The sequence below is a fragment of the Sorex araneus genome, chromosome 1 (assembly GCF_027595985.1).
Source record: "Sorex araneus isolate mSorAra2 chromosome 1, mSorAra2.pri, whole genome shotgun sequence".
NCBI classification, from domain to species: Eukaryota; Metazoa; Chordata; class Mammalia; order Eulipotyphla; family Soricidae; genus Sorex; species Sorex araneus.
In genome coordinates this window covers 404,833,646-404,859,961 of record NC_073302.1, presented here as the reverse complement: position 1 = coordinate 404,859,961, position 26,316 = coordinate 404,833,646, and the positions used below count along the sequence as shown (strand labels likewise).

Here is a 26,316-nt window from a genome sequence, read left to right as displayed (position 1 = left end):
TGCCCGCAGCTCCAGCTCCAGCCCGGGGAGCCCATGACCTCTGGTGGCTGCAGCCGGGATCGCGCCCTCCTGCTCCACACCCGGGGGCTTCCCCAGCCCGCCTGTCTCCATCCCCTCTCAAGCTACTTTCAGACACCTCTGATGCACAAACTAGATTTCCATGAGTATTTTTTATTTTTTTAATGCTTTTTTTTTAAGTCTGGCTTTCAGTTGTTCCGTGTGGAAGAAAAGGCACTCAGCACAGCGGGTAGGGCGTTTGCCTTGCACGCAGCCGACCCAGGTTCGATTCCCAGCATCCCATATGGTCCCCTGAGCACCGCCAGGAGTAATTCCTGAGTGCATATGCCTGAGTGCTTATGCCAGGAGTAACCCCTGTGCAATGCCAGGTGTGACCCAAAAGGAAAGAAAGAAAGGAAGAAAGAAAAGGGCCTGAGTGGATCTGGGCGGGTCTGAAACCCCTCCTCGGCTCTCTCCCCGAAGAGCAGGTGAGCCGGTGCCCGGGCTCCCCCTGCAGACAACGTGCCTGTGCACCACCCCGGCCAGGGCTCGGGTTTTCCCTCTTCTTCCCCTCTGTGGAGGGCTTGCTGGTTCTTTCTACAGTCTGGGCAGCCTTGCATGGTCTGGGCCACTGAGCATGTTAGGTAGGTGTTGCTTGGCCCTGTGCCCCCACTTCCTGCTTTGGGCGACCCTGACTCTCAGAGGCCCCAAGAGACCAAGTGAGCCTGAGGCCAGGCGTTCCCTGCTTCCAGGGCATCTGGAGCAGCCTGAACGGGGTGCTGCAGAGAGACAGACATGGGGACCCACTTGCCTGGCTTACTTCAGCCTGGCAAGGGGTAGCGAGCTGGTTCGGGGCGGGGCAGGGGAAAGGCCATAGTCCCACCCTCTCCCAAATGTGTTCCCCAGGTGGGCACTGACCCCTCGGCAATAGGGTGGGGTAGGAGACCCCAAAGGTGATCCCTGACACCCCTCAACACCACTGGCGGTAGCCCTGGTGTTTTTTTAAGCCCAGCGTTGCAGGGCCCGAGTAGCATCGTATTTCCAGACCCATGACAGAAGCGTCTGGGTCTGCAGGCCGAGGTGCCCAGGAGTGACCCCACCCCTCACCCCCACCCGCCCCAGGATGAGTCCAGGGCAGGGGTCCCAGGGAAGGGGGAACTTCCTGCCTTGTTCTGGTTTCTTTGCTGGCCCTCTGCCATGGCACCACAGGGCTGAGAGCACCAAGCTTGGGATCAGTGACCAGCCCCACGTCAGAGATCCCCGAAGCCTGGAGGTCAGCAGGGAGAGGGCCTGGCCTGCTCCTCTCGCCCCTCTCCTTCTGCTCCCAGGAGTCACAGCCCGGTCTCTGCAGGAGCTCACATCCTGAGGTCAGTGTCCAGCAGGCGACTGTCCTCCAAGGAGGAAGGGAGATACTGAGGCCGCAGCTGCTCCCTCCTCCTGCCTTTTTCTAACCCTCCCGGAAGTGCCTCAACCGCTGGAACTTTCCCGTCAGGGTGCATCTAAGCAGAGACAAGGCAGGAAAGCCGGGGGTGTGACTCAAGTGGTACAGTACCAACATGACTTACATGTGTTACGGGAGGCCCCCGGGTTGGAGCCCCTGAACACTGCTGCTGGGTATAGCCCTGGTGGCCCTCCAGCACCCCCAGTGTGGCCCCATAACAAAAGAAGAAAGAAGGCAATTGGAAGGTAGGAGGGAAGGAAAGAAGGAAGGAAATGAGGGAGGGAGGGAGGGAGGGAGGGAGGGAGGGAAGGAAGGAAGGAAGGAAGGAAGGAAGGAAGGAAGGAAGGAAGGAAGGAAGGAAGGAAAAAAGGGAGGAAAGAAAAAAGGGAGGAAGGAAAAAAGGGAGGAAGGGAAGGAAAGCAGGGAGGGAGAGGAGGAAAGGAAGGAAGGAAGGAAGGAAGGAAGGAAGGAAGGAAGGAAGGAAGGAAGGAAGGAAGGAAGGGAGGGAGGAAGGAGGAAGGAAGGAAGGAAGGAAGGGAGGGAGGGAGGGAGGGAGGGAGGAAAAAAGGGAGGAAGGAAAAAGGGAGGAAGGGAAGGAAAGCAGGGAGGGAGGGAGAGGATGGAAGGAAGGAAGGAAGGAAGGAAGGAAGGAAGGAAGGAAGGAAGGAAGGAAGGAAGGAAGGAAGGAAGGAAGGAAGGAAAAGGAAAGGAAAGCAGGGAGGGAGGGAGAGGAAGGAAGGAAGGAAGGAAGGAAGGAAGGAAGGGAGGGAGGGAGGGAGGGAGGGAGGGAGGGAGGGAGGGAGGGAGGGAGGTAAAAGGGAGGAAGGGAAGGAAAGCAGGGAGGGAGGGAGAGGAGGGAAGAAAGGAAGGAAGGAAGGAAAGGAAAGCAGGGAGGAAGGGAGAGGAGGGAAGAAAGGAAGGAAGGAAGGAAGGAAGGAAGGAAGGAAGGAAGGAAGGAAGGAAGGAAGGAAGGAAGGAAGGAAGGAAGGAAGGAGGGAAGGAGGGAGGGAAGGGAGGGACTGAAGGAAGGAAGGAAGGGAGGGCAGGATTTGGTTTTACTGCTATCAACCTTCTATTATCCTGTTATCTGCAGCCACATCTGTGAATTGGCCCCTTTTACTTGACCTGCATCTACTTAACTTGCTTCTCACCACTTTCATAATTCCTCAAAGCCGCTTGTTCATGCTCCTGGCCCCCACTTAGTTGGCTTGAGAGAAAGTCCCACCTGGTCTTCTAGGGCCCTGCCTGCCTCTTCTCCCAGTGGAGGGAGCAGGTCTTGACCAATAAAGTCATGGGCTGACTCCACCTTCCTGGCCATCATGGACCGCTGTGACCTCTGCTGGTACCACTCTGAGCTGCCAGGGCACTTAGTTGACACAAGTTTTTTTTTTATTGGGGTTTTTTGTTTTGTTTTGTTTTTTGTTTTTTTGCATCTGCTGCAAGAGTCACTTACCCTCTTGCTGTGTGGTCTGGCCACATTCTCCCAGGTTCCCAAGGGTGTGTTATGTGACACAAAATCCAAAATGTGTCAGGACCAGAGAGCTTCTGAACAGGGCTGCCTCTGGCCACGGTTCTGAGACTCAGCTACGGGATAATGTTAGATTAATGTTTTCTTATTTACCCTGAGCAGGGCCGATTATCGTATGTTCTGTTTGCTTGAGGTGTTTACAAAAGCTTTCAGATATTTTTCTCAATATTTTCCCAGATTAATAAAAAAAACAAAAACCCGGAAGCAAAGAGATTCAGCTCAGTGGGCTGGAGCATCTAGTTTGCTTACAGGGAACCTGGGTTTGAGCTGCTGCAGCATGGGATTCCCCAAACACCACTGGGAATAAACCCCAAGCACAGTCAGGAGTAGCCCCCCCAAGCACTGCCAGGTGTGGCCCCAAAACAAAACCAGAAGGAAAAAAATCAAACACTCATTTATTCATCCATCAGGATTTATGTCACCATACCTGCGGTGCCCTGGCAGGACTTTGCAGAGCTGCATTCCACAACCTTTTCACACCTGCGGGCTGGCCCCTGTTCTGCGCTCAGGGCCCTGGCTGGCACTTAGAACAAGTCTGTAGACCAGTAGTTTCCACCTTCTGCACCTGCAGACCAGCATAAATGCATGGACCAATGGTTGAAGACCATTAATTTAGACTGGTTCTTTATGATTATATGACTCTTGGACATCAAGCATGTCCCGAGTATTTCTTCAAGTTAAAAAAAAAAAACACAAATTGGTGGGGCTGGAGTGACAGCACAGCAGGTAGGGCATTTGCCTTGCACAGGGCTGACCCGGGTTCAAATCCCAGCATCCCATATGGTCCCCTGAGCACGCCAGGAGTGATTCTTTTTTTTTTTTTTTTTTTTTTTTTTTTTTTTTTTTTTTGGTTTTTGGGTCACACCTGGCGATGCACAGGGGTTACTCCTGGCTCTGCACTCAGGAATTACTCCTGGCGGTGCTCAGGGGACCATATGGGATGCTGGGATTTGAACCCGGGTCGGCCGCATGCAAGGCAAACGCCCTACCCGCTGTGCTATCACTCCAGCCCCCAGGAGTGATTCTTGAGTGCAAAGCCAGGAGTATCCTCTGAGCATCACTGGGTGTGACCCAAAAACTAAAAACACACACACACAAATTGGGATCCAGAGTGATAGGACAGTGCATAGGATGCTTGCCTTGCATTTGTGTCTGATCCCCAGCATCCCCTGTGGGTGCACCAGATACTGCCGGAAGTGACCACTGAGTGCAGAGCCAGGAGTAAATCCTAAGCACAACCAGTTATGGCCCAAAAAACAAGCTTTAATTTGGGGATCAAGGATGTAGTTCAGTGAGCAGTAGAGCACTTAACCTTTCATGGGTGAGGCCGTGAGTTCAATCCTGGACACCGCATAATAAATAATAATTTATATTTATTTATTTATTTGTGTTTGTTTGTTTGGGGTCATACCCAGCAGTGCTCAGGCCTTATTCCTGGCTCTGCTTTCAGAATTCACTGCTGGCAGTGTTGGGGGACCATACAGATGCTGAGGATCAAACCCTAATTGATCACATACAGGACAAGTGCCTTACGCACTTACTCTTTCTACAGCCCAAATTTTTTTGAGTTTTGAATTTGATATAAATAATGTCCTGATAGCACCTCTCAGGATGGATGCATCCAGAAGACAAAGGTTGAATTGCTTCTCTGAGGGCCTTTCAGGAAAATTCCTTTTTTTTTGGGGGGGGGGGGGCGGTGATGATTGATCTGTCAGCAGGAGCGGGTTGAGACACTGCTTCCCTGACCCATCCGTGAGCCCGAGATGCTCACATTTCGGGCAGGCCACCAGGGTTGGGGGACAGCTTAGTGGTCAGAGTGCTCCTCTCGCACATTTGTGCGGATACAGATTTAGTTCCCAGCCCCACCTAGTTCCCAGCACCACTGGGGCCAAACAGAAGCTTGGAACCCCTCAGCCTCCTTGGCCAAGAATTGCCTTAAGTGCCCCCAACCATGGCCTTGTAGGTCCCAGAGTTCAATTAAAAATAAACACAGATTTTAAATTCTGCCAGGCTGGTCCCTCAGACACATGGGCTGCCTTTGTCGGAGTAATTGGTGGGAAGAAAGCGTGAGACAGCTGAGAACTCACCAGCCACGTCACCCAGAGCACAAAAGCCCATATGTCTGTGGGCTCCCGCCTGTCAGCACTGCCTCTACCCCACACTGGTAAGGAACCCGATGGGCAGTGATTTCTGCAGGCCTAAATATTCTCTGAGCCATTCTCTTACGGTGGCTCTATTGCTGATAAAAGAATAAATCATGTTTGCGAGGAGTGCACAGCTGGCAGGAGAGCAACTGCTGGCTCGACACGGTGGTTCTTGAACCAGCCCCCTAAGATTCTCCACCTGCTCTTTTGCAGACATCCCTGGACAGGGAGAGGAAGCGATTCAGTGCCAGGAAAACCATTTTCCTTAAAGCCAGGAAGTCCTCGTGGGCCCAAAGAAGTAAATGAGGCAGGCCCAGGTACAGGGGACAGATCTCAGCTGTGGAGTCCGTTTCCTCGAGACAGAGGTACAGGAAAGGCAGAGAAGGCAGAGATGTGGACTCCCGGTATATTGCACACCGCAGGGAAACAGCGGGCGGCCTCCAGGCTCCCTGCACGAGTTCAACCCAAGCAACAAAACAGGTATTATGAAAGCAGCAGGGGTGAGCTTGTGTGTCCCTTTCAAACCTGGCTGCCCAAAGAAACGGCAATGGAGAGTTGATAAATGCGACTAATTGTGGGGTGCAGGGGGGCGCCCATGTGTATCCCTCACAATGGAAAGGGAGAGGCTGCAGGACTCGCCCACCAACCTCAGGCAGGGCTCGCCCACCGCCAGCTTGCTAGATCACTGGCACCCACACAATCAGGCGCAGCGGCCCACGTCCCGCCCCTCCCGCCACGAGACACATGTGGCAGAGTTGGTGCCCTTGGTGGATCGGTGCCCGGCTGGGAAAGCAGGGATCGTCACCTTTCGGCTTCTTCCAAAATCGGGAATGGGGGGAGGAGGGTAAACCTGTAAGTCAGGGCCCGCTGTCCCGGGGCGAGGATGTCTCCTGGCCCAGAACTGGGACACCTCAGTTACTCGAGGATCAGCAATCACGGAGGAAGGGAGGGAATCCAGAGAGGAGGACCAGGGGAGAACCCAGACCAGGACGACAGTGCTGAGACTGGCTCCTGAAGGGCCCAGCGCTCCGCCCTACCCCCCACTCCAGAGATACGAACATATGCAGAAGCCCCATGAGCCCCTCCATAGCATATTCTGTTAACCAGAGCTTTTTTTTTTTTTTTTTTTGCGTGGAATGAGCGGAGAGACCAGTTTTTTGTATGTGGGTTTGCAGATTGCATGGCACTGTCACTTTTGGTGGGGGAGGGGGCGTGCGTGCTGGGGAGAGAACACATCTGGTGGTACTGGCGGGTGGAGAAAGCTGCTCCCAGCAGTGACTGGGGGATGGAACCCAGGCCTCCTGTGTACACAGCATGCACCCTCCACAGTCCACGTGGCACCCTCTTGCCACCGTTTCTTCCTCTGTTCATTGGCTCAGAGTCTAAGGGCTGTTTCCTGAAATGGTACCAGAAAGAGACTGAATACTCAGGCAGTGATCGGAAGGGTCAAATGTATCCCCCAGGGGAACTGAGAAAAAGGGGGGTGTCGAGGTGAAGACCACCCTGCCCTTGTCCTCACACCTGTCATCAGAGCCCGTCAGGACTCCGCCTCCTTCCAGCCAAGAGTCCTGTCTTCTCTTCACTCCCAGCAGACAGAGCTGGTCTCAGCTCAGTCAGAGGCAGGTTGCCCATGAGTAAAGCCCAGAATTTGGGGGGACAGAAGAGTCACCAGAGAGAAAGGCCTCAAGGCTACCTCTCTCACGCTCAAGCTCTTCTCATGAAGCGCAATGATACTCCTAGAATATCACTCACTGGGGCCACCGGAGCCATAGTACAGCAGATGCATGCACATAGCTGACCCAGGTTCGATCCCCAGTCCCCCATGCGGTGCCGCCAAGCCCCATGAGGAGTGACCCCTGAGCACAGAGCCAGGAGTAAACCCTGAACACCGATGATGTGGCCCCAAAACAAACAAACAAGAAAATTCCCTCTCAAAGCTGCTCAGGCTTCCTTCTGCTGCTGTTAGGCTGTGGTCCAGGACTTGTTTGGGTCGATGACTTGCCTGGTCTTTGGGATCCATCAAAACACTCTTGATGGGGGGCCAGGGAGATAGTATAGGTGCTAGGGCTCCTCCCTTATGTGGCCAAACCCAGTTCTGTTCTGGCATCACATATGGTCCTCTAAGTCCTCCCAGGGGTGACGCCTGAGCGTGGAGCCACCAGGTGTGGCCAAAAAGAAAAGTATTCTTGATTAGGTTTGGGTCCCCAACACCTTCCAATCCAAGAGAATGTCCCAGAGGCTCCTCCTTAAGCCTCACTGTGCTTCCTCAGATGTGTTCACATTCTGCCCATGCACCGAGGTCAAGAAACTACAGGTCTGAGAGCATTGGTGGCACAGAGTGACAGAGCAGAGACAGGAGGGCGGGGCGATCAGGGATGAATCACGGGCTAGACGCAAGCTCAGTGACACACAGTTGGGATGACACATCATCCTCTGAGAGAGGCATCTGGTGGCACAGTTCCTCCTGGCCAGACTCATAGCAGCCACAGAACGTGAAAGACTAGGCAGAAATATAGGTAGGGCTGTGAGCGGGGAAGGACCCCTGGGCTCTGTGGAATGTTTAAGTCTCTACAGTTGCTCTAGATTATTCCGTCCCAACGTCTCTGTCTGTGGGACCCGTGAGTGCTTAGTGTGAGTGCAAGCACTTTGCTGGCCACTACCGGCCTTTCCTCTGTCCATGCCTGTCTGGGCCAGCCTGGGCAGTGGGGACTCGACTAGGTCCTGATTTCCCTTCCCGAATGACCCTCAATCTCTATGTTCACACCAACACTTGAAAATTGATTTTATTTCTAAAGAAATAAAAGCCAGCAGATCAGAACAAGGGTGAGAAATAAATCAGTAAGAAATTGCTGGGTAGGGTGCTGGAGTGACAGTACAGCGGGTAGGGCATTTGCCTTGCACGCGGCCAACCCTGGTTCAATCCCTGGCATCCCATATGGTCCCCCAAGCACCGCCAGGGGTAATTCCTGAGTGCAGAGCCAGGAGTCACGCCAGGAGTCACCCCTGAACATTGCTGGGTGTGACCCAAAAAAAAAAAAAAAAGAAAAAAGAAATTTCTGGGTAGGTCCTTCTATTATGCACATACACACACTTTGTATTTTTACTAAGGGCCATCCCTGCAGTGCTGGGGACCAAGGGGCCACTCCCGGCAAAATTCCATCTTACTCAGGCTGGTGGTGCACGGGCATCACCAGGCCCTCACCTTGGGGTGCTCAAGAGGCGCAGTGCGGGACCAAGTTCAGAGCTTCACGTATGCTTGGTTTGTGCTTCTCCCCTTGAGGAGACGCTTTCTCCCCTGCCCCCAATATGTATGTGGGGAAACATCCCTAGCAGTGCTGGGGATCAACTTGGGACCTTGTGCATGCCAAAGCACGTACCCCCCTTTCAGCCAACTCCTCAGCCTGTATCTTTTGTCATACCCCCCTCCATCCCTTCCTCTTGGCTGATGTTGGGTGACCCGAGGGTGCACGCATGCCCAACTGTGACTTTTGCTCTGTTTAGCGGTGGTACTAGCCAGGGGTGTGGTGTTCCCTGGACTCACACCCTGGGGTGAGGCACACAGTTTTTTGATTGCTGTGTTCACGTATGTGCTAGTCAAAGATCACGCTTCCTGCCTGTGGTACCCACACATCTTTTCAGTTGTGTTGCTTATTGGGGGGTTCATACCTCTTTTTGGGGGGGTTGTTTGTTTAGCCTCCTTTTGGGGGGCTATACCCAGCAGTATTCAGGGATCACTCTTGTCAGGGCTCATGTGATGCCCAAGTAATGCCGGGGATTATACCTAAGCCAGCTGTGTGGAAGGCAAGTGCACTTACCCCTGTACTGTCTCTCCAGCCCCCTTTTTTGTGTGGTGCTCACACATTCCTGGCTGTGGTCCTCGTAGACATTGTGGCACCAGGGATCACAGGCAGCAGAGCTGCTGGGCTCAAACGCCAGTTACCAGGATAGCACATAGCATAGGTGACACCGTAGGGATTTGATCCGTTACTATACACTGTCAGGGCCAGAGCTCCAGGTCCCTCTCATATTGAACCTCCAGTTGGCTGAGAAACGCTGGCATGGTATCTGAGCATCCCTTGGGAGCCATCCCTGACACCCACCCCCCACCCACCCCCATTCACAAGTTTAATGTGGGAAAATAAGACAAAATTTACCATTTTAGTCATTTTTGGTTTTGTGGGTTTTGGTTATGTGTGTGTATATGTGCATGGCATGGGGGGAGGAGGATATACTCCTGGCTCTGCACTCAGTGATCACTCCTGGTGGGCTCAAGGGACCATATGGGGTGACATGGATTGAACCTAAGTCTGCCACGTGCAAACCAAAACGATACCTGCTGTACTGTCTCTCTGGTCCCTCCTAATATGTATTTTTAAAGTCAGGTATATAAAGTGTAGTTTAGAGTTTTGTGATCTGTGTACTCAGGCTAGGTTTGTTTTGCTCTGGGACCCACCCTGCAATGCCCCAGAGCTCCATGCTCGGAGGTTGCTCGCCCAAGGGTCCCAGGGATGAGGCCCTGAGTTCCCACACAGAAAGCACACACCTAGCCCGTTGAGCTATCTCCACGTCCTCTTTTTCTTTCTTTTTTTTTTTAATTTACTTATTTTTGAGCCACACCTAGCAGTGCTCAGAGCTCACTCCTGACTCTGCGTTCAGGGATTACTCTGAGCGGGCAGGCTTGGAAGACCATAGAGGTTGCTGGGAATTGTACCTGGGTCGGCCTTATGCAAGTCAAATGCCCCCCACTGCTGTAGTATCGCTCCTGTTCCTCCTTCCCAGGCCTCTCACTTTGTGCATTTAAAAACTGTTGAGGGGCCAGAGAAATGGCATAGGGGTTCAGGAACATGCTTTGCATTTGGCCACCTCAGTTCTGTCCCTGGTCCCACATGGTCTCCCAGGCATCATCAGATGCAAATATCACCTCACACCCCACCAGACACTGCCTATGGCCTGGTAGCACCAGCCCTGCAGGGCCTGAGCAGCACCGAACCCTCAGGCTCTCATACTGAATCTCCGGTTGGCTGAGAAACACTGGCACGGTATCTGAGCATCCCTTGGGAGCCATCCCTGACCCCCCACACACACACATACACGCAAGTTTAATGTGGAAAAATAAGACAAAATTTACCATCTTTGTCACTTTTACTGTATATGTCAGTAGCTTTAAGTGTTCTTTTGTTTTTCTCAGGGCCTATTTCTGACTCCGCACTCAGGAATCACTCCTGGTGGTGCTCGGGTGCCAGGGATCGAACCTGGGCCAGCTGCGTGCAAGGCAAGCTCCCTACCACTGTCCTGTATCTCTGGCCCAGCATTTGCATGTTTGTGCGATCAATCTTTGGAACTCTTCATCTTATGAAACTCCAGTTCCGTACCATGAAACAGTTTCCCCTCCCCCTCAGCCCCGGAGACGCAGCATTCTAGTGGCAGGCTGTGGGAAATTGCACACTCTGCCTTTTTCTGACAGACTGTTTGTTTGGCTGAGCATAATGTCCTCAAGGTCTGTCCAGGCATCCCTTTCCCTCCCCTGTTCTGGGGAAGTGGGGGTTCCCAAACAGTGCTCGGAGGGTACGAGGGCCACTCATAATGATTCTCAGCCGACCCAGGCCAGATGGTTCAATGCTAGGGCTCAGCCGGGCCCAGGTTGCTGGGATATCCCCACGGTCTTACCCAGTAGGGCTGGGGGAGGTTCATACAGTACCCCGATTGAACTTGGGTCCCTGCACAAAAAAGGCTTGTGCCTCAGACCACTGGACTGTCTTTCAAGCCCCTTCCTTTGGCTTTTTGTTTGTTTGTTATATGGGGGGAGGGGCATATCCAGTGATGTTTGTAAAGGCTACTGCCCCACACAGTACTGTACTCAGGGACCATGCCTGGCATTATTCAGGTAACGGTAGTGGCTGGAATTGAACCTGGGCCTCCTGCAGGCAAAACCCCTGGGGCCCTCTCCCCACCCCATGTCCTTTATAGAGGCAGACTGTTATCCCACTGTGCATAAGTAGCATATTAGAGACATCTGTCCTTTCCTCTGTCACTTGGACACCTGGATTGCTCTTGGCTCTTGTGAATGATGCAATTTTGAACAGAGGCATATCAGTCTCTTCAAGATCCTGAGTGTTATGATTTATTGGTTTTTTTGTTTCTTTGAGGACCACAACTGACTGTGCTCAGGGATCACTCCTGGCAGGTCCAGGAGACCATACAGGGTGTCGGGGATCAAACTCAGGTCATCTAGGCCAAACAAGCACAAGGCAAGCACATTACCTGCTGTACTACATCTCCAGTCTCGTTTTATGAACTTATTTTTTGTAATTGAGTGAAGGAATGAGCTTAGAATTTCCTATCCCATGGGTTTAGCATATCTCAGCCATTTCATTTGGATAAATTCAGGGATGCAATACTAAGTTCAGTAGGTAATGTCTTTAGCACTTCTCCGTGTGCTGATGTCTTGGTTTTGTGTAGGGACAACATCCTGCGGTACTCAGGGGTTCCTCCAAGCTTGGTGCTCACTCCCAGTAGTGCTCCAGGGAACCGTGCAGTGCCAAGGATGACCCAGGGGGCTTCTGCATGCAAAGCCTATGCTTAGCCCTCCGAGCTCTCTCTCCCCAGCGCGGTGTGCTGATGTGTTAAGGCTGCCTTGTGCTGTTCCTCATGGATATGGATATATGAGTGTCGTGAGAATTGCCATTAAGCAGAGCATAGCAGCACATCAGCTACGGCTCTGGGATCGAGGTGCTCTGCGCACACCGTCAGTGGCTCGCATCTCACTGAAAGCCACATCGCACCATGATCACGTCAATCATGTGATCCTAGGGTGAAGTCTGACTGTACCCGGCTCTTTCACTCAGTGCCCTGCTCCTGACAAAGACCTCGACATCACACCAGCAAGCCCATCTCAAAGGCAGCAAAGGGCCAAGGGTGGAGGAGCTGCTGAAATAATTTCATGAACAAATTCATGGAAGAAATGATCTATGAATGAATGTGAGCGGAGGGAACACCCCACCAGCCACATGTGCAGCCCAGCTACTCTCCCATGCCCTACTTTGTCTGCAGGCATGTGTAAGCCCGCGTCCAGATCATTTGCCATTCAAATAGCCGTCATCTCCACTCTCAGCAGACATGATTGGGGCTGCAGCAGACTGGCGTTCAGAAACCAAAGAGAGGCTTTTTTTTTTATCTCCTGTCTTAAGGCCTCCAGAGAGGGCCTTAAGAGAGCCCCCCATCCCACCCCACCCCCACCCCATGCAAAATCCTGCAGCATGAGGTACACAGAACTCAAATGCGCATCCATCCTGGGACCAGGGTCAGGCGACAGGTTCTGAAGAGCAAATAGACACCCCTGTGCTCTGTCTTCTTAAAATTCATCCTCTCACCTGCCAGCCTTGAGAATTGCCTATTTACATAACCATCTGCCTAAAATGGAATATTAGATAACGTGCGGCAGCAGCTCCCTCCCTGTGAGCCTGTCCCCAGCATCTGAGAGTGCCCTGACAGCAAAGAGCAGAGCCTGCTTGGCCGGCAGCCGTGCCTCCATGCGTGCGGTGTGAACCCGTCAGCTCTCCCCCAAGCTAAGCAGATGTCAGGCCCAGTACCCTACGGAGGAGGCCCAGCCAGCCACAGGGAGGCGTGGGGGGCATGATGCGGCAAGTGGCACAGTGGCACCCTCCTCTCTTCCCCCCATCACAAAACACACCTTGTCTCCCCTGAACTTGGCAGCGGGCACCTTGTCCTACCCAGGGGCTGTCTCGGGGACGGCCAGCCACGGAGGGATGGAGAAGAAGGGGGTGCCGTGGGCTCTGTGGGAACAAGCTGGTCCTTCAGTGCTGGTGCCATCCCTGGCCCTGTGCCAGCCTCACACCGCCATGTCCCTCTCCCCACGGGTCCTTTCTGAGGCGCGATGCTCCCTCCCTTCAAAAGTGGAGTCCCGCTGCTCGCTCCTAGGCGTAGTATAAATAAGTGATAAGGAAGTGTGCTCATAAAGACAAATGGGGAATCGCTTCCCAGCCAACCACATGTATCCAAGAAGGCAATTCTGTGTGTGTGTGCACGCGTGTGTGTGTGTGTGTGTGTGTGTGTGTGCGTGTGTGTGTGTGTGTGTGTGTGTATGTTCATCTCTTTTCCAGCGTTCCAGTTCCTATAGTCAGTTTAGAGAAAATTCCTAACCTAGTGAAGGCAGATGGTGCCAATGTCAGAATGAACTCGTCAGCCCCCTCTGCGGTCACCTCCTGCTCCACCTCTGCGGTCTCCACCCCACCTCTCACTAAGCCAGTCTTGATGTCCAAGCCGGTGCCGCCTTCCCCTGAGAAGATCCTAAACGGCAAAGGAATCCTCTCTGCCTCCCTAGACAAGAAGCATCAAAATGGCACCAAAAACAACAACAAGCCTTACAGGAGACTCTCAGGTACGTGTCTGTTGTCCTTCAGAGTCTGGCTCCCGAGTGGACCGGGGCTGTGCGGGAAGTGACGTGTCCTTAGCATGGAGCAGGTCTGCCGCATCTCTCAGGGGGAGCGTCGCACTGACCCGCAGACATTTACCCCACCAAAAGGGCTCGAGGAGAACGGCTTCTCTTGTTCCTGGGCTGGAAGAGGGGGGAGCTGCCTGCCTGCCTGCCTGCCGGGACGCCCCATGGCTCCACTCTAGGGAGTGATGCTCTGTGCCTTCCCAGGGGCTGCTGTGGGCAGGCGGACCCGAAACTCCCCAGCTCTGGCTCCCCCACCTCACCCTGCAACCCTTTAACAGTCAGTGTGCATGCAGCTAGGCCAGTCTTTCCCCGCCAGCACCCCTCACCCTGGGCACTGCCCTGCGGAAAGACATAACCTCAGTCCTCTGGCCTAGCTGGTTCCTGTCGATTCTCTTGGGCTGGGCCTTTCCCGGATCGTGAGATGGGAGCGCCCCCTTCAGGAACTCTTGGGTGGGCCCAGCAGATGGCGAGGCGTTCTGGTGCATCTCTCCTGGCTCACCCCCTTCCTTGGTTGCCTGTCATGGCACCTCACTGGTCTTTGAGGCACTGATTGCCCCCCTCGGGTGCCCCTCCTGTGGGGATGCTGTTGGCTTGGGTTTGTTGGAGAACTAAACCCCAGCCATTCTGCTTTCTCGGGAACACACAGAAAAGCTGTCTAAGCTCCATGACCTCCTCGCTCATGCGCCTAACACGGAGCAGAGGAAGAAAGTGCAGCAAAAGCCGCTTGTGAGAGAGAAACGGGTTCCACTGTCACCGGGCATAACTGTTAGGCATCCCGCCCCGCCCCCTAAAAAATTGTGGATAATTTTTATGACTTTTTTGCTATTGGAGGTGGAGGATTGATCTGTAACTTTTTAAAAGTTACTTCTGAATCTTTAAAGAGTTAAAAATACTTCAGGCCCACAGCTTTCAAACTACCTAGGTACTGCACCCTGAAAATCTCCCCTTTGGCAGCATGAGGGGCTGTTTGTTGTTGTGTTTGATTTTGGGTCACACCCAGCTGTGCTCAGGGATTACTCCCAGCTCTCCACTCAGGAATCACTCCTTGTGAGGCTCAGGGGACCATAGGAGGCGCTGGGGATTGAACTGGGGTTAAGCACTTCCTGAAAACCTCCCTCTGTATACTAATCACCCTAGGACCATATGGGGTACCGGGGATTGAACCCAGGTTGGGTACATGCAAGGCAAATGTCCTAACCGCTCTCTGGCCCCTGAAAACCTCCCTCTGTACTAATCACCCCTTAGCAAGGAAGAAGAGTAGTACCGGGGGCATCTTGGTGCATCTGTGGACAGGAACCCCCAACTCTTGGCCGAATGGAAATTTCAGTTATGCTCTGCAGAGGCAGATGGCAGTGTCCCTGGACAAAGCAGCTGGCCACACTGGGCTGTGTGTCCAGTGACCAAGGTAGCCTCGTCAGAACCAACATACAATCTTAGCTTCCAGCCTCCGTCTGGAGTGATCTGAGGGGTTCTGTTGCTATGGGTAGCTTTTACAGCCTGAGGTTGTTCTGTTTTGCTGGTTTCTGTCACTTTCACATTTGGAAACAAATTCCTACCCCAGCAAACCCACCTGCTGAGTTCCAGATACTGGTGTGAGCATAGTTCTGCAGCACAGAGCCAGGGAGAAACCCTAGGGCAGGCCTTGCTGCTGGGCGGAGAGGCTTGTAGGGGGTGGTCCAAGTCTGGTGTTTCTCTGTTCTGAAACAAAAAGCTTTAAAATAATAATAATAATAATAAAGACCAAAAGATGGCAAGGGAAGGGATGAACATGCAGAGGCATTTTAATGGTCAACCCAAGATATCTATCTTTTAAAAATGGTTTAAGGTGCCTGTCATTTTTCATTACCACAACCACAACTTTCAAATTTTCTTCTTAAAATGGAATGCATTTGGGTCAGGGGGATAGCTCAAAAGGGACGGAGTGCAGGCTTTGCATGAAGGAGCCCCAGATTTCATCCCTGGCACCATATGGTCCCCCAAGCACTGTGAACTGTCCCTAGTGGTTCTCTCTCTCTCTCTCTCTCTCTCTCTCTCTCTCTCTCTCTCTCTCTCTCTCTGCATAGAGAACATTTGCTTATTATGCTTGAAGTTTACTCCACCAAGTTCTAGTCTTTCAGCCTAGGTGACTTTTTTTTTTAATCATTTATGGCCATTCACAGCCATTAAGAACTTGCTACCAAATGTATAGGCCCCCACCTTGCCCCTGTGTCCCCCGGCGGCCAGTCTCCCTGCATCCCCAGGAGCGCTGTATCATTCCTGCTCTGCAGGACACAGGGACCTTCCAGAATGGCCCAGGCCTGCAAAGTCCTGAAGAGATGCCTCTACAGCCTCTCGTGGGAGCGGGAACGCTTCTTGTAAGCCCCGGTGGGTAAAGCATCCCAAGTGAGCATGAAAGACCAGGTCTTGCAAAGGCCCGTCAGCAGGCTGCAGTGTAGGAGAGCCTGGTCCCCCCGTGACTGTCCTCTGTCCTGGTGGGGCCAGCCTGCCAGTTCTGAGTCATCCCTATGGGGAGCAGCAGGTCCTGTCTTCAAGTACACACACTGGGCTGTGACCCTGACAGAAGATTCTGGAATGCCATTTTTCTGGTCATCGAGGCTGTGCAGAAAGCCTCATGCCAAGGATTTTGCAAAGCCTCAGCGGCAGTCACACCAACAGGTAGAGGAAGGCTGGTGTGTGCTGGGGGTGTGGGGGCGGGGGGCAGTGCAGGAGAGAGCTCCCGGGCCACACACAGCACCACACGGGGACACATACTCAGGGTTGGGGGGGGGAGGCCTTCTCCTGTGAAACCAAGACTGAGAGCAGCAGGACTCCTTTCCCTTTGGTGCTGGCCCCCTGCCGTGTTCTGGGGTTCAGAGTAGAACCTCCCCCCCATCCCTACCCCTACCTTAACTCCAGTGGGTTCTTGAAGCCTTTAAGTGGCTGGTTGAAAGGGAAAAAAAAAAAAGGAAGGAAATTTTAAAAAGTAAAGAAAAAAAAAAGATTGCCTGACAATATCTCACTTGTTGGTGCCAATGTGCATTTTTTTGAATGTAGTCTTAATGCCAACTCCTATTTAGTCTCCTTTTTTCTTATATTTTTTGTTTGTTTCTTAACCCAGAGAGAGAATTTGACCCAAATAAACACTGTGGAGTATTGGATCCCGAGACAAAGAAACCTTGCACAAGATCCCTCACCTGCAAGGTATTTCTCTTTCCATAAAAAATACTTCCTGCTCTCGCTGGGGCCTTTGTCGAAGTGTTTGCATGCCACTCTCTGCACTCGGCAGGGTGTGGAACCTCGACATGACCCCCAGCTGTTCTTTGTAAAGGAAATGCTTTCTTCTCTTCCATGGTAGCGGAGTGCCTGCCTCAAGCTGGCTGGCTTTTTAAGAAGGAGGAAAAAAAAAAGAAGAAGAAGAAGAAGAAGAAAGAAAAGAAAAATAGGCTTCCCCTGTTACTTGTGAGGCCAGACAGTAAATTGTATTTATAGGCTCTCACAGGCGGTTCTAAACCCTGCTACGTTTTAATGTATGCAGGAGCAGCGGCAGCGCGGCGGCGGCGGCGGCGGCGGCGGTGGCGCCCTAAAAGCCTGCCGTGCCGGCGCGACCGTCTGCCGCACCCCTGATCCGGCCACACCGGGGGCTGGGGGGGGACATCGGACCGGCGCCGCTGGAAAGCCCCAAGCCCCGTATTTCATACTGATCTGCCGGTGCCGCTGGGGCTGGAGGCGGTGGGCCTCTCTGCTCCGCGCCTCTGCGCGTTGGGCCAAATCCAGCCTCCCACCTGCACCTGGATTAATTTGCGCCCTCCGCGCGCGCGCCTGCCCCGTCCTCCGTGATGTTGCCAGGGGCTCTGCGCTGAAGCCGGTCTCGTCTTGGTGGCATTTATTTTTGGAGGAAGCCTGGGCTCCTTGGCCAAGCCAGGGGTGTCGGGCATGGTCGCGGCTGGTGGTGGTGGTCTCTGCCTTTTTCCCAGCCCACAGAACAGGAGCTGTTGTTGCCTTGAAGTTGACTTTGCAAGCACCTCCAAATCCTCCTGAATTTGTGTCTCTTGAGACTCAAGGGGCCTGGGGAAGCAGGTTTATGTGCTGATCAAAGGGGCTGTGCTTTTCATCTCTCTTCTCCTTAGACACACTCGCTAAGCCATCGGAGGGCAGTCCCGGGCCGGAAAAAGCAATTCGACCTCCTTTTGGCGGAACACAAAGCCAAGTCCCGAGAAAAAGAAGTTAAAGATAAAGAGCATCTCCTGGCTTCCACAAGGGAGGTGCTTCCCAACCCCGCTGGGCCGGGGCCAGAGACTCTGCCGGGATCTTCTGGGAGCTCGGGGCCAGAACCTAAAGTCGCCTCCCCTGCAAAATCCAGACCACCTAACTCTGTGCTTCCTCGGTAAGTCGTGCCCAGTTGCTTGAAGCCCTGAGTCCTGGCTCGGGGACTGTCCGATCTGTTGCATGATCTGTTTGATCTGTTGCAAACACTGGTCTGAGCCGGTGTTTTGTGGAAGTGGCGATAGCTCCCCGCTGGAAAGGCAGCTGTGTGGCTTCCGTGGGTTCTGAGCCTCAGGGGCTCTGCCAGGGCCTCCAGCATCCGGCTGAGCTGTCATCTTCCTCGTGGGCCTCTTCCCCACCCCCGCTTTCACAGCAGGCCTCTTAGACAGCGTATGTGTTCACCGAGCAAGCAGCAGCTGGAAATGAATACCTGGAGGGGTGGTGTGCGAGTCACCAACTTTCCCGGCTGCCTGGCCTGTGAGATGATTTGCAGTCTCTGGAGCCGAGAGAGTGGGGGATTCGGGGTGGCTGGGTATCCAGCTCTCTCGAGGAGCCCACGTGCCGCCGTGCTGTGTGAATTCTCCCCCCACGGCTGCTCTTACATCTGGTGGGCGGGAAGCTGGAGTCAGTCATTGAGGCACTGGGTCTTTCTCTTTCCCTCCTCGCCAAGAAAGCTCTGCCTTCCTGTCTGGGGTCTGAGTTGACTGGCCCAGACGGAAAGGAAAGATCTAAGAGCAGGAGTCAAAACCCATCCTGGGATGCAGAGCTGTTTAAAAATGTGCACGCGTCTGCTTGGCATGCTGCAGCAGGAGGCAGACTCATTTCCTTCCCGGGCACCAGGCAGGACACCCTTTTCCTCCACCAAAAAAAAAAAATAATATATATATATATGTATATATATTTATATTCTTCGAGGACTGACTCTGGGTGAAACAAAATCCTGCTTTTCAAGAATGGCACGTGTAAAGGATGAGATGGAATTGAAATCTCCGCAACCTCCCAAGAAGGAAACATTAATAATATAAGAGGAGAAGTGCTGAGCGTGGTGTTCGCTGGTGATCTTTAATGCAGGCAGGGTTGCAACTCAGAGGGGGATGATTGCCCAGTCTGCGGAGGTATAAGGAGAAAGAACAGACTTCCATGGGAAGGGGAGGGAGCCGAGTTTTAAAGGAGAAGCAAACATTCGAGGACATGTCTTGTGGGGGCAAGCCTGACCCAGTTGGACAGCTGTGACTGCCTGGTTGGAGTGGAGACCTTGGCCTCGGCTGTTCAGGAACCCCAAGCCCCCTCACCCTGCCTTCGTTCACACCCTTGCCTCATGCCATCATTGATGAGCCTGTAACACGGATTGATGAGCCTGTAACATGGTCCACCCTGCTTGCTTTTTTTTTTTTTTTTTGCTTTTTGGGTCACACCTAATGATGCTCAGGGGTTACTCCTGGTTCTGCACTCAGGAATTATGCTTGGGGGACCATATGGGATGCCAAGGATCAAACCCGGGTCGGTCGGCTATATGCAAGGCAAACGCCCTCCCCGCTGTACTATCGCTCCAGCCCCGAGCCCACCCTGCTTTTGTAAGCGATCACAGCCCACTGTGATGCCAGGCACGGGGGAAGGATTTTTTCCCTGTCTGGAGAGTCGAGGAGAGAATTCTGTCTTCAATTCTGTCAACAGCCCTTAATTGATGCAGGTCTGGACTGAGTGGGTTGGACCTATATATAAGGAGTGTATTCCAGTCATGGTTCGATTTTCAGCTGGCACCCACGAGCCTTCTCATGGTTAAAGGGGCTTTCACACTTCTTTTCGGGTGTAGACTATTCATTCTATACAGGGTCCCAATGGAGAGACATAGTGCCTCCATCTGAGCTGTGAAGTTTCCTCTTTCTGGCTTAGAGCCAACATTCAACATTGCAAGTGAATGATCATGAGTTTAAATCCCCAGTACCCCATATGCAGTAAGTGTGTTCCTGGTCGCTCTGTGTTCCAACCCAGACACGACCCCCTACCTCCAGCCCACCCCCACACAGAAGTTTCTTTTTTCTGTTCCTTCTTGGTTTACCTTTTAGAGGAATGTCTCTCCATAGAGAAATGTCAGGTGATCCTGTTCTCTTAGGGAAACAAGAAAGAGAAGGAGCCTCTAGAGATTACAGGCGGCAGGGCTCTTGCCTTGCACTCAGCCATCCTGGGTTCAATCTCCAGCACCCCTATGGTCCCCTGAGCATTGCCAGAAATAATTCCTGAATGCAGAACCAGGTATAACCTCTGAGCAATGCCAGGTGTGATCCAAAAATGAGAGGAAGAAAGAGGAAGGAAAAAGGGAAGGAAGGAAGGAAGGAGGAAGGAAGGAAGGAAGGAAGGAAGGAAGGAAGGAAGGAAGGAAGGAAGGAAGGAAGGAAGGAAGGAAGGAGGAAGGAAGGAAGGAAGGAAGGAAGGAAGGAAGGAAGGAAGGAAGGAAGGAAGGAAGGAAGGAAGGGAGGAAGGAAGGGAGGAAGGAAGAGAGAGAGATGGGTTAATCAACAAAAATTCTTTCTAGAGTAGAAGTGGATTGACCAAGGAAGGAGCACTGTGAAGTTGTAAATGTTGGCATATTAATTTTTTTTTTTTTGCTTTTTGGGTCACACCTGGCTCTGCACAGGGGTTACTCCTGGTTCTGCACTCAGGAGTCACTCCTGGCGGTGCTCAGGGGACCATATGGGATGCTGGGAATCGAACCCTGGTCAGCCGCGTGCAAGGCAAACGCCCTACCCGCTGTGCTATTGCTCCAGCCCCAGCATACTAATTTTTAAGGTTTCTTTTCTTTCCTTTGAGAGGGGACCATACCCAGCAGTGCTCAGGGCTTACCCCTGGTTCTGTGTGCAAGGATCACTCCTGGTGATTCTCAGGGGACCATATAAGGTGCCAGGAACAAACCAAGGTCAACTGTGTGCAAAGCAAGCACCTTCACCCTAGGCAGTCTCTCCAGCCGCTGTGGGTGCCTTTCAAGGTTGATAGAGGCACTAGAAAACACCCAGGTTTTGGATGCTGTTACAAAGTTAATGATGAATGAAGTCATCCTTCACTCATTTCAGATTGGGATGAGACCTAGACTATCCAGCCAAAGATTGAAAAAGGATAATAGGTTTAATGTCTACTAACATGATGCGTGAAATACTTATTTTACTCATTAATAGTGTGTATTTTTAAAATTATTATTATTTTGAGGAGTGTTTGAAGTACTCTCAGCTCTGTGCTCAGGGGGTCAAGAGGCACAGGGTGGGACATGGAATAGGAACCGGGGTTAGCCACATGCAAGGCAAGGGCAAGGTCCCTAGTCCCTGTACTGCCTGTCTGTTCCCTGCCTAAGGTATTTCAAAGACACTTAACAACTTAACATCCATTATTGGTCAAAATTTTTTTTAAAAAGGTCACCCATGAATGGTCATAACTAGTCTCAATCATAAATGCCTTTTGTATTTATGATTACCTTTTATAGAACATATGTGAAAGTACTTCATACATATCTCTTTTGTAAACCTTGAAAGAATTTTAGTTCTCATATTCCCCAAGTGCAACCATTGAGAATTCCTAAAAAGGGCAGCAAGTAGGACATGTGCCTTGCATGCACCCAACCTGGGTTTGATCCCTGGCACCCCATATGATCCCCAGCAGCCCTGTCAGGAGTGATCCCTGAGCACAGCAGCAGGAATCAGCCCTGAACACAACTGAGTGTGGCTCATAAGCAGAGGGCAGGGGAGAGAATCATTCCTTGATCACCAGCCCACAGGGCCCCACCAGCACTATATCCCTGGGTCCTATTGGCAAAGAATCGAATCTTCAGCCTCGTTGGTGAGACTCACTGGGTGGGGTTCCCCCAGATATTTAGTGAGTTTTAGCCTTTCAAGGGCAGTAGGGAGAGAAAGGAAGGTCCTAGACTCTGGTGGGGAGGGGGCAAGCTAAGAGACCTGAAAACGGTCTGAACGTGGGCTGCCCGAGTCCTAGCAGGATAAGCATTTGAAAAGTTTCTTCCTCTTTGTGACCGAGGATTAGGTGAACTGACTGCCGCTGAGGTTCTAACCAAAGGAGCGTGACTCACCCCAGAGAATCTCAAGGAAAAGCTTTGTAATCCAGCAATTGTCGGGGCTACTGGCTCAGGTTCTAAAGAACAGGGTGGAAAGATTCAACCAGATCGTGTGGAAGTTGGAGGTTAATGTTCTTCCAGCACACGGAGGCATCTTGCTAGTTCTAGAAGACAAGGAATGTTTCTGATTTAGAGCTGGAAATTTTATTCTTAGAAAGTTTATAAACTAAAATGAATCACAGTTTTAATGACCCCGTGGGAAGTGGCCTATGGTTTTGACATCTTTTATGTGAACAATAATTTCTATGTCTCTCTTTCATAATCACCTAATAACACTGGGGGAAGAGAGTCACACCCAGCATTCAAGGTGCTCAGGGCCCTAGCCTGGTAGTACTCAGAGACCCAACCTGGCAGTACCTAGGGGAATGGGGAACCATATGTGATTCTAGGATTCAAACTAGGCTTGTGTTCGTCACTGCATCATGCTAGGCAAGTGCCTTAAACTTTGTCCCATCTCTGCAATCCTACATACACACACACACACACACACACACACACACATACACACACTTTGTTTCTTTGTTTGTTTTGCTTTTGGGGCACATCCAACTGTGCTCAGGACTTCCTCCTGGCTCTGTGTTCCTGGATCACTCTTGGCAGTGCTCAGGGAACCATATAGGGTGCCAGGGATCAAACCAAGATAGGCTGCATGCAAAGCAACTACCCTACCCACTAAACTATCTCTCCAGGCCTACACACACATAATTTTAAACAGAAAAAAAAAAAACAAGACAAAGAAAAACACTAAGTCATTGTCACAGGACAAAGGGCTGAGATGAATATGGAGTAAGAATGCCTTCAGCTTCTGCCTCCTTTGGTGAGTCCCCTGGCCTTGGGTTTGTCACCGGGGCTGAGTATGGGGTGGGGGATCCCTGAAGGCAGGCAGATGAGGTCAAGTGTCATTTCCACCTTGTCACAGGATGCTGGGTACAGGCAACACTCACTGATGAGAACCTGAATGCCTCAGGTGAGCGTGTGTGGACGCCCTGCCCTTGGTCAAGGCAACAGCCTCACACCGTCACCCCCAAACCCTCAGATAGATGCTCGAACATCAACAGGTAACAGGGCTGGGATGCTCCCTAAGTTCCCCTGAGTGGAACTGGATCGGAACCATCCTCACATACATTGTCTTTCCACTAGATGGGTAAATGGAGAGGGACAGACAGACGGTGGATGGAGGGAGAAAGGAGCATGGGTGGCCCCTTAGTGAACCTGAATGACTTTCAACAGGGCCTCTTGCCCAGTGGCCCTGTGTCCCACCCCTCCTTGCACCCCTCCTTGCCCAGCTTTGTTTTTTCCAGAGACACAAGCTGGTTGCACCCTGAAGTGTAGTGAGCTGAGCCAGAAGGCCTTGAAGGCACCTCCTTTCCTTCATCACCAGCGGGGTGCATGCATCACCAGGGGAAGCAGCCTCCAAGGAGACTCCAGCTCACACACATGTGCCCGTGTGTGCACATACCATCCCTCTTTCATGTTCTGCCATTGCTCTCAAAAGCACCGTTTTCAACGTGGGACTAGCTTTCAAGACACAATTCTTTTTGTGGGGCCCTGATAATGGAGATGACATGAGAGGGGTGTCGAGAGGGGTGTTGGCAAGGATAATGAGGAGGAGGAGGAGGTGGAGGAGAAGAAAGTCAAAGGCTGCGACTTCCTTTTTTGTTACTTGGAGACTGGTTGGACAGGTCTTTGCCTTTTGAGGATCTGCTGGTTTGGGTTTGGGATGGCTGGTGGGAGGAGGCGGCATGGTTTCTAGGCTCTGCTTTACTCTCTAGGATCCTCTTCCCTTTATCTCCTCTCTTTCATTTCTTGCAGCTGGAACTTCCTACTGTGTTCAGTTTTTTTTTTCTTTTCTTAATTAAACTTCACTTTTAAGTCAAAGTGATATCAAAGCAGGCTCTTAGTTTAAAAATCAAGTAGTACTGGAAAATGCAGAGTGATTCTGCCGTGTTGGAACTTTATCCTGTCTCTGTCAGAACCTCGGATTTTGGAGCCCTTTGATTTTTGATAGATTGTTTCTCCATTGCTTCCTGTGAAGGGCGCCTGCAAGGCCAATTTTTAGAATTCTTATACCTTTGAAAGTGTTTTTAATTCTACCCACTCTTAATTGATAAGCAGTCTGAATAGTGAATAGGATTAAAAAAGCCTTTCCCCACAGAATTTTGGAGACATTTTTTTCAATGGCTCTGAGCTTTGAAGAATTTTATTTAAAATATTTTGTTTTGGGGCTGGAGTGGTAGCGCAATGGGTAGGGTATTTGCCTTGCATGCGGCCAACCCAGGTTCAATTCCCAGCATCCCATATGGTCCCCCAAGCACCGCCAGGAGTAATTCCTGAGTGCAGAGCCAGGAATAACCCCTGAGCATCGCTGCGTGTGACCCAAAAAGCAAAAAAACAAACAAACAAAAAAAACACAAAATAAAATATTGTTTGTTTTTAGGTTACTGTTATTTGGTTTGGGTTTTTTGTTGTTGTTGTTGTTATTGTTTGCCACACCCAGCTATTCTTAGTGCTTACTCCTGGCTTTGTTCTCAGGAATAATTCCTCATAGTGCTCAGGAGACTAGATGTAGTGCCAAGGATTGGTATATGTGGTATTTGTGGACTTGGTATATGTGGTATTTGTGGTATTGGCATTTATGGTATTTATAGTACCCTGTGAGCCGTGAAGAAGGCCAGCACCTTAAACCCCTCTGCTGTCTCTCCAACCCCAAGAATAATATTTTGATTCCCATTTATTTGCTAGTAACGATCAAGTTTGGGATTTGGGGGGAAGGCATTGTTTTTGGTTTTGTATGTTTTTGGACCAGACCCAGCAGTGCTCAGGATTGACTCCTGGCTCTGCACTCAGGGATCACTCCTGGTAGGGCTCAGGGTACCGTATGGGGTGCTGGGGACAGAACTGATGGACCGTGTGCCAGACAGGTGGCCTAGCAGCTGTACACACTCCCTCTCTGCAGTCCCCTGGTGTGTTTCCGTGATTGGTTTATCTATCTTCCAGTATCTTGCTCTTTCTGCAGAGGAATGCCATCCTCCCATCTTAGGAAGACAGGGTTTTCTACTTTCCCTCTTTCCTTTGTCAGCTTCATTGCCTCGGAGTATTTCCTCTGTGTGTTCCTGCATGCCATGCTTGTTCCGTTTCATATGGCAGATGGTCCAGAACCATCTGCAGTCCTGGGCCATGCCTGCACAGAGGAGAGGCTGTCACAGGCTGATTGGACTGTCATTCATCAGGCATCAGGTCACCAATCATGGAAGTCTTTCTTCTGGGGGATCACTCAATGCCTGCAGGGGAGAATCCTGCCTGGGGTATGCCTGAAGCACTAAGGATTATGCTAGGGGGAGCCTATTTCCAGCCCTTCCCTCCCTCAGCCCTGCTCTGCTCAGCCTGGCAGCCCCATGTCTTAAAAAATCCAGTTTGTGGGGCCTGGAGCGATAGCACAGCAGAGAGGGCGTTTGCCTTGCAAACAGCCAATCCGGGTTCAATCCCCGGTATCCCATATGGTCCCCCAGCACCACCAGGAATAATTGCTGAGTGCAGAGCAAGGAATAACCCTGAGCATCGCCGGGTGTGACCACCCCCCCAAAAAAAAAAATCCAGTTTGTTTTCTCAGTTTGATTTATTCTTTCCCTGCCAAGTTGACGGAGAGGTAAGGAGAGTGGCAGCAGGAACTGCATCTGAGGAATCAGAGAAGACACCTGTTTAGACCTTGTCCTTTTTCTGCTCTGCTCCAGTCCTTACTGAGCCTAACTGGCAGCTCCAGGTTGGTCCTGGGACCCAGCTTCAGCAGTTCCGGACTAGATCTGCTCCTCTTCATCGCTTAACACTTCTCCAGCCATGTTCCATCTTAGGAAATGCCTATGAAATCTCTTTTGGACACTTGTATCAGTGAGGATATTTCAGGTGTTGGCAACAGAAAACTTTGCCACATCAGATTCTTAAATAGGTAGAGACCTTTTTGGTTTTGCTTTGATTTTTGGACCTCGCCTGGCCCTGCTCAGGCTTATTCCTGGTAGGACTCAGGGGGATTGTATGGGTTGCCAGGGATTGAACCCAGGTTGACCATATGCAAGGCTCATCTTACTGACTGTTTTAGCACTCTGGCCCCCTGAGTGGAACCTTCTGTCAGCTTTCATAAACCTTCAGGACTTCTCTGATCTCTCTGCACTGTCACAGTGCTCTCCTGGGCACAGCCCTGGTCTGGATGGGGCTTTTCGGCTCTGCGCTTAGATTCCACCCTCTGCAGTCTCTCTCAGCTCCATCTCGGGCTGGAGCAGCAGTGCTGGACACAGCCTGGCCAAGCATGGCCCTCGTGAAGGAGGGAACCACCTGGCCCTTTGCAAAAACCGCACACCTTGGAAACACACACACACACACACACACACACACACA

The 26,316-nt window shown here is 51.7% G+C and overlaps 1 protein-coding gene across 6 annotated transcripts in view; it reads left to right on the top strand.

The window, feature by feature from the left end:
• The window catches only part of ATXN7L1 (ataxin 7 like 1), a 273,063-nt gene that overhangs the window by 223,174 nt on the left and 23,573 nt on the right, over nt 1–26,316 (top strand). For all 6 annotated transcript variants that reach the window (XM_055121044.1, XM_055121057.1, XM_055121061.1 and 3 more), the window contains 3 exons: nt 13,231–13,508; nt 16,666–16,748; nt 17,675–17,931. In XM_055121044.1, coding sequence (XP_054977019.1) covers nt 13,231–13,508; nt 16,666–16,748; nt 17,675–17,931 — 618 coding nt within the window. The remainder of the gene's footprint in view (nt 1–13,230; nt 13,509–16,665; nt 16,749–17,674; nt 17,932–26,316) is intronic.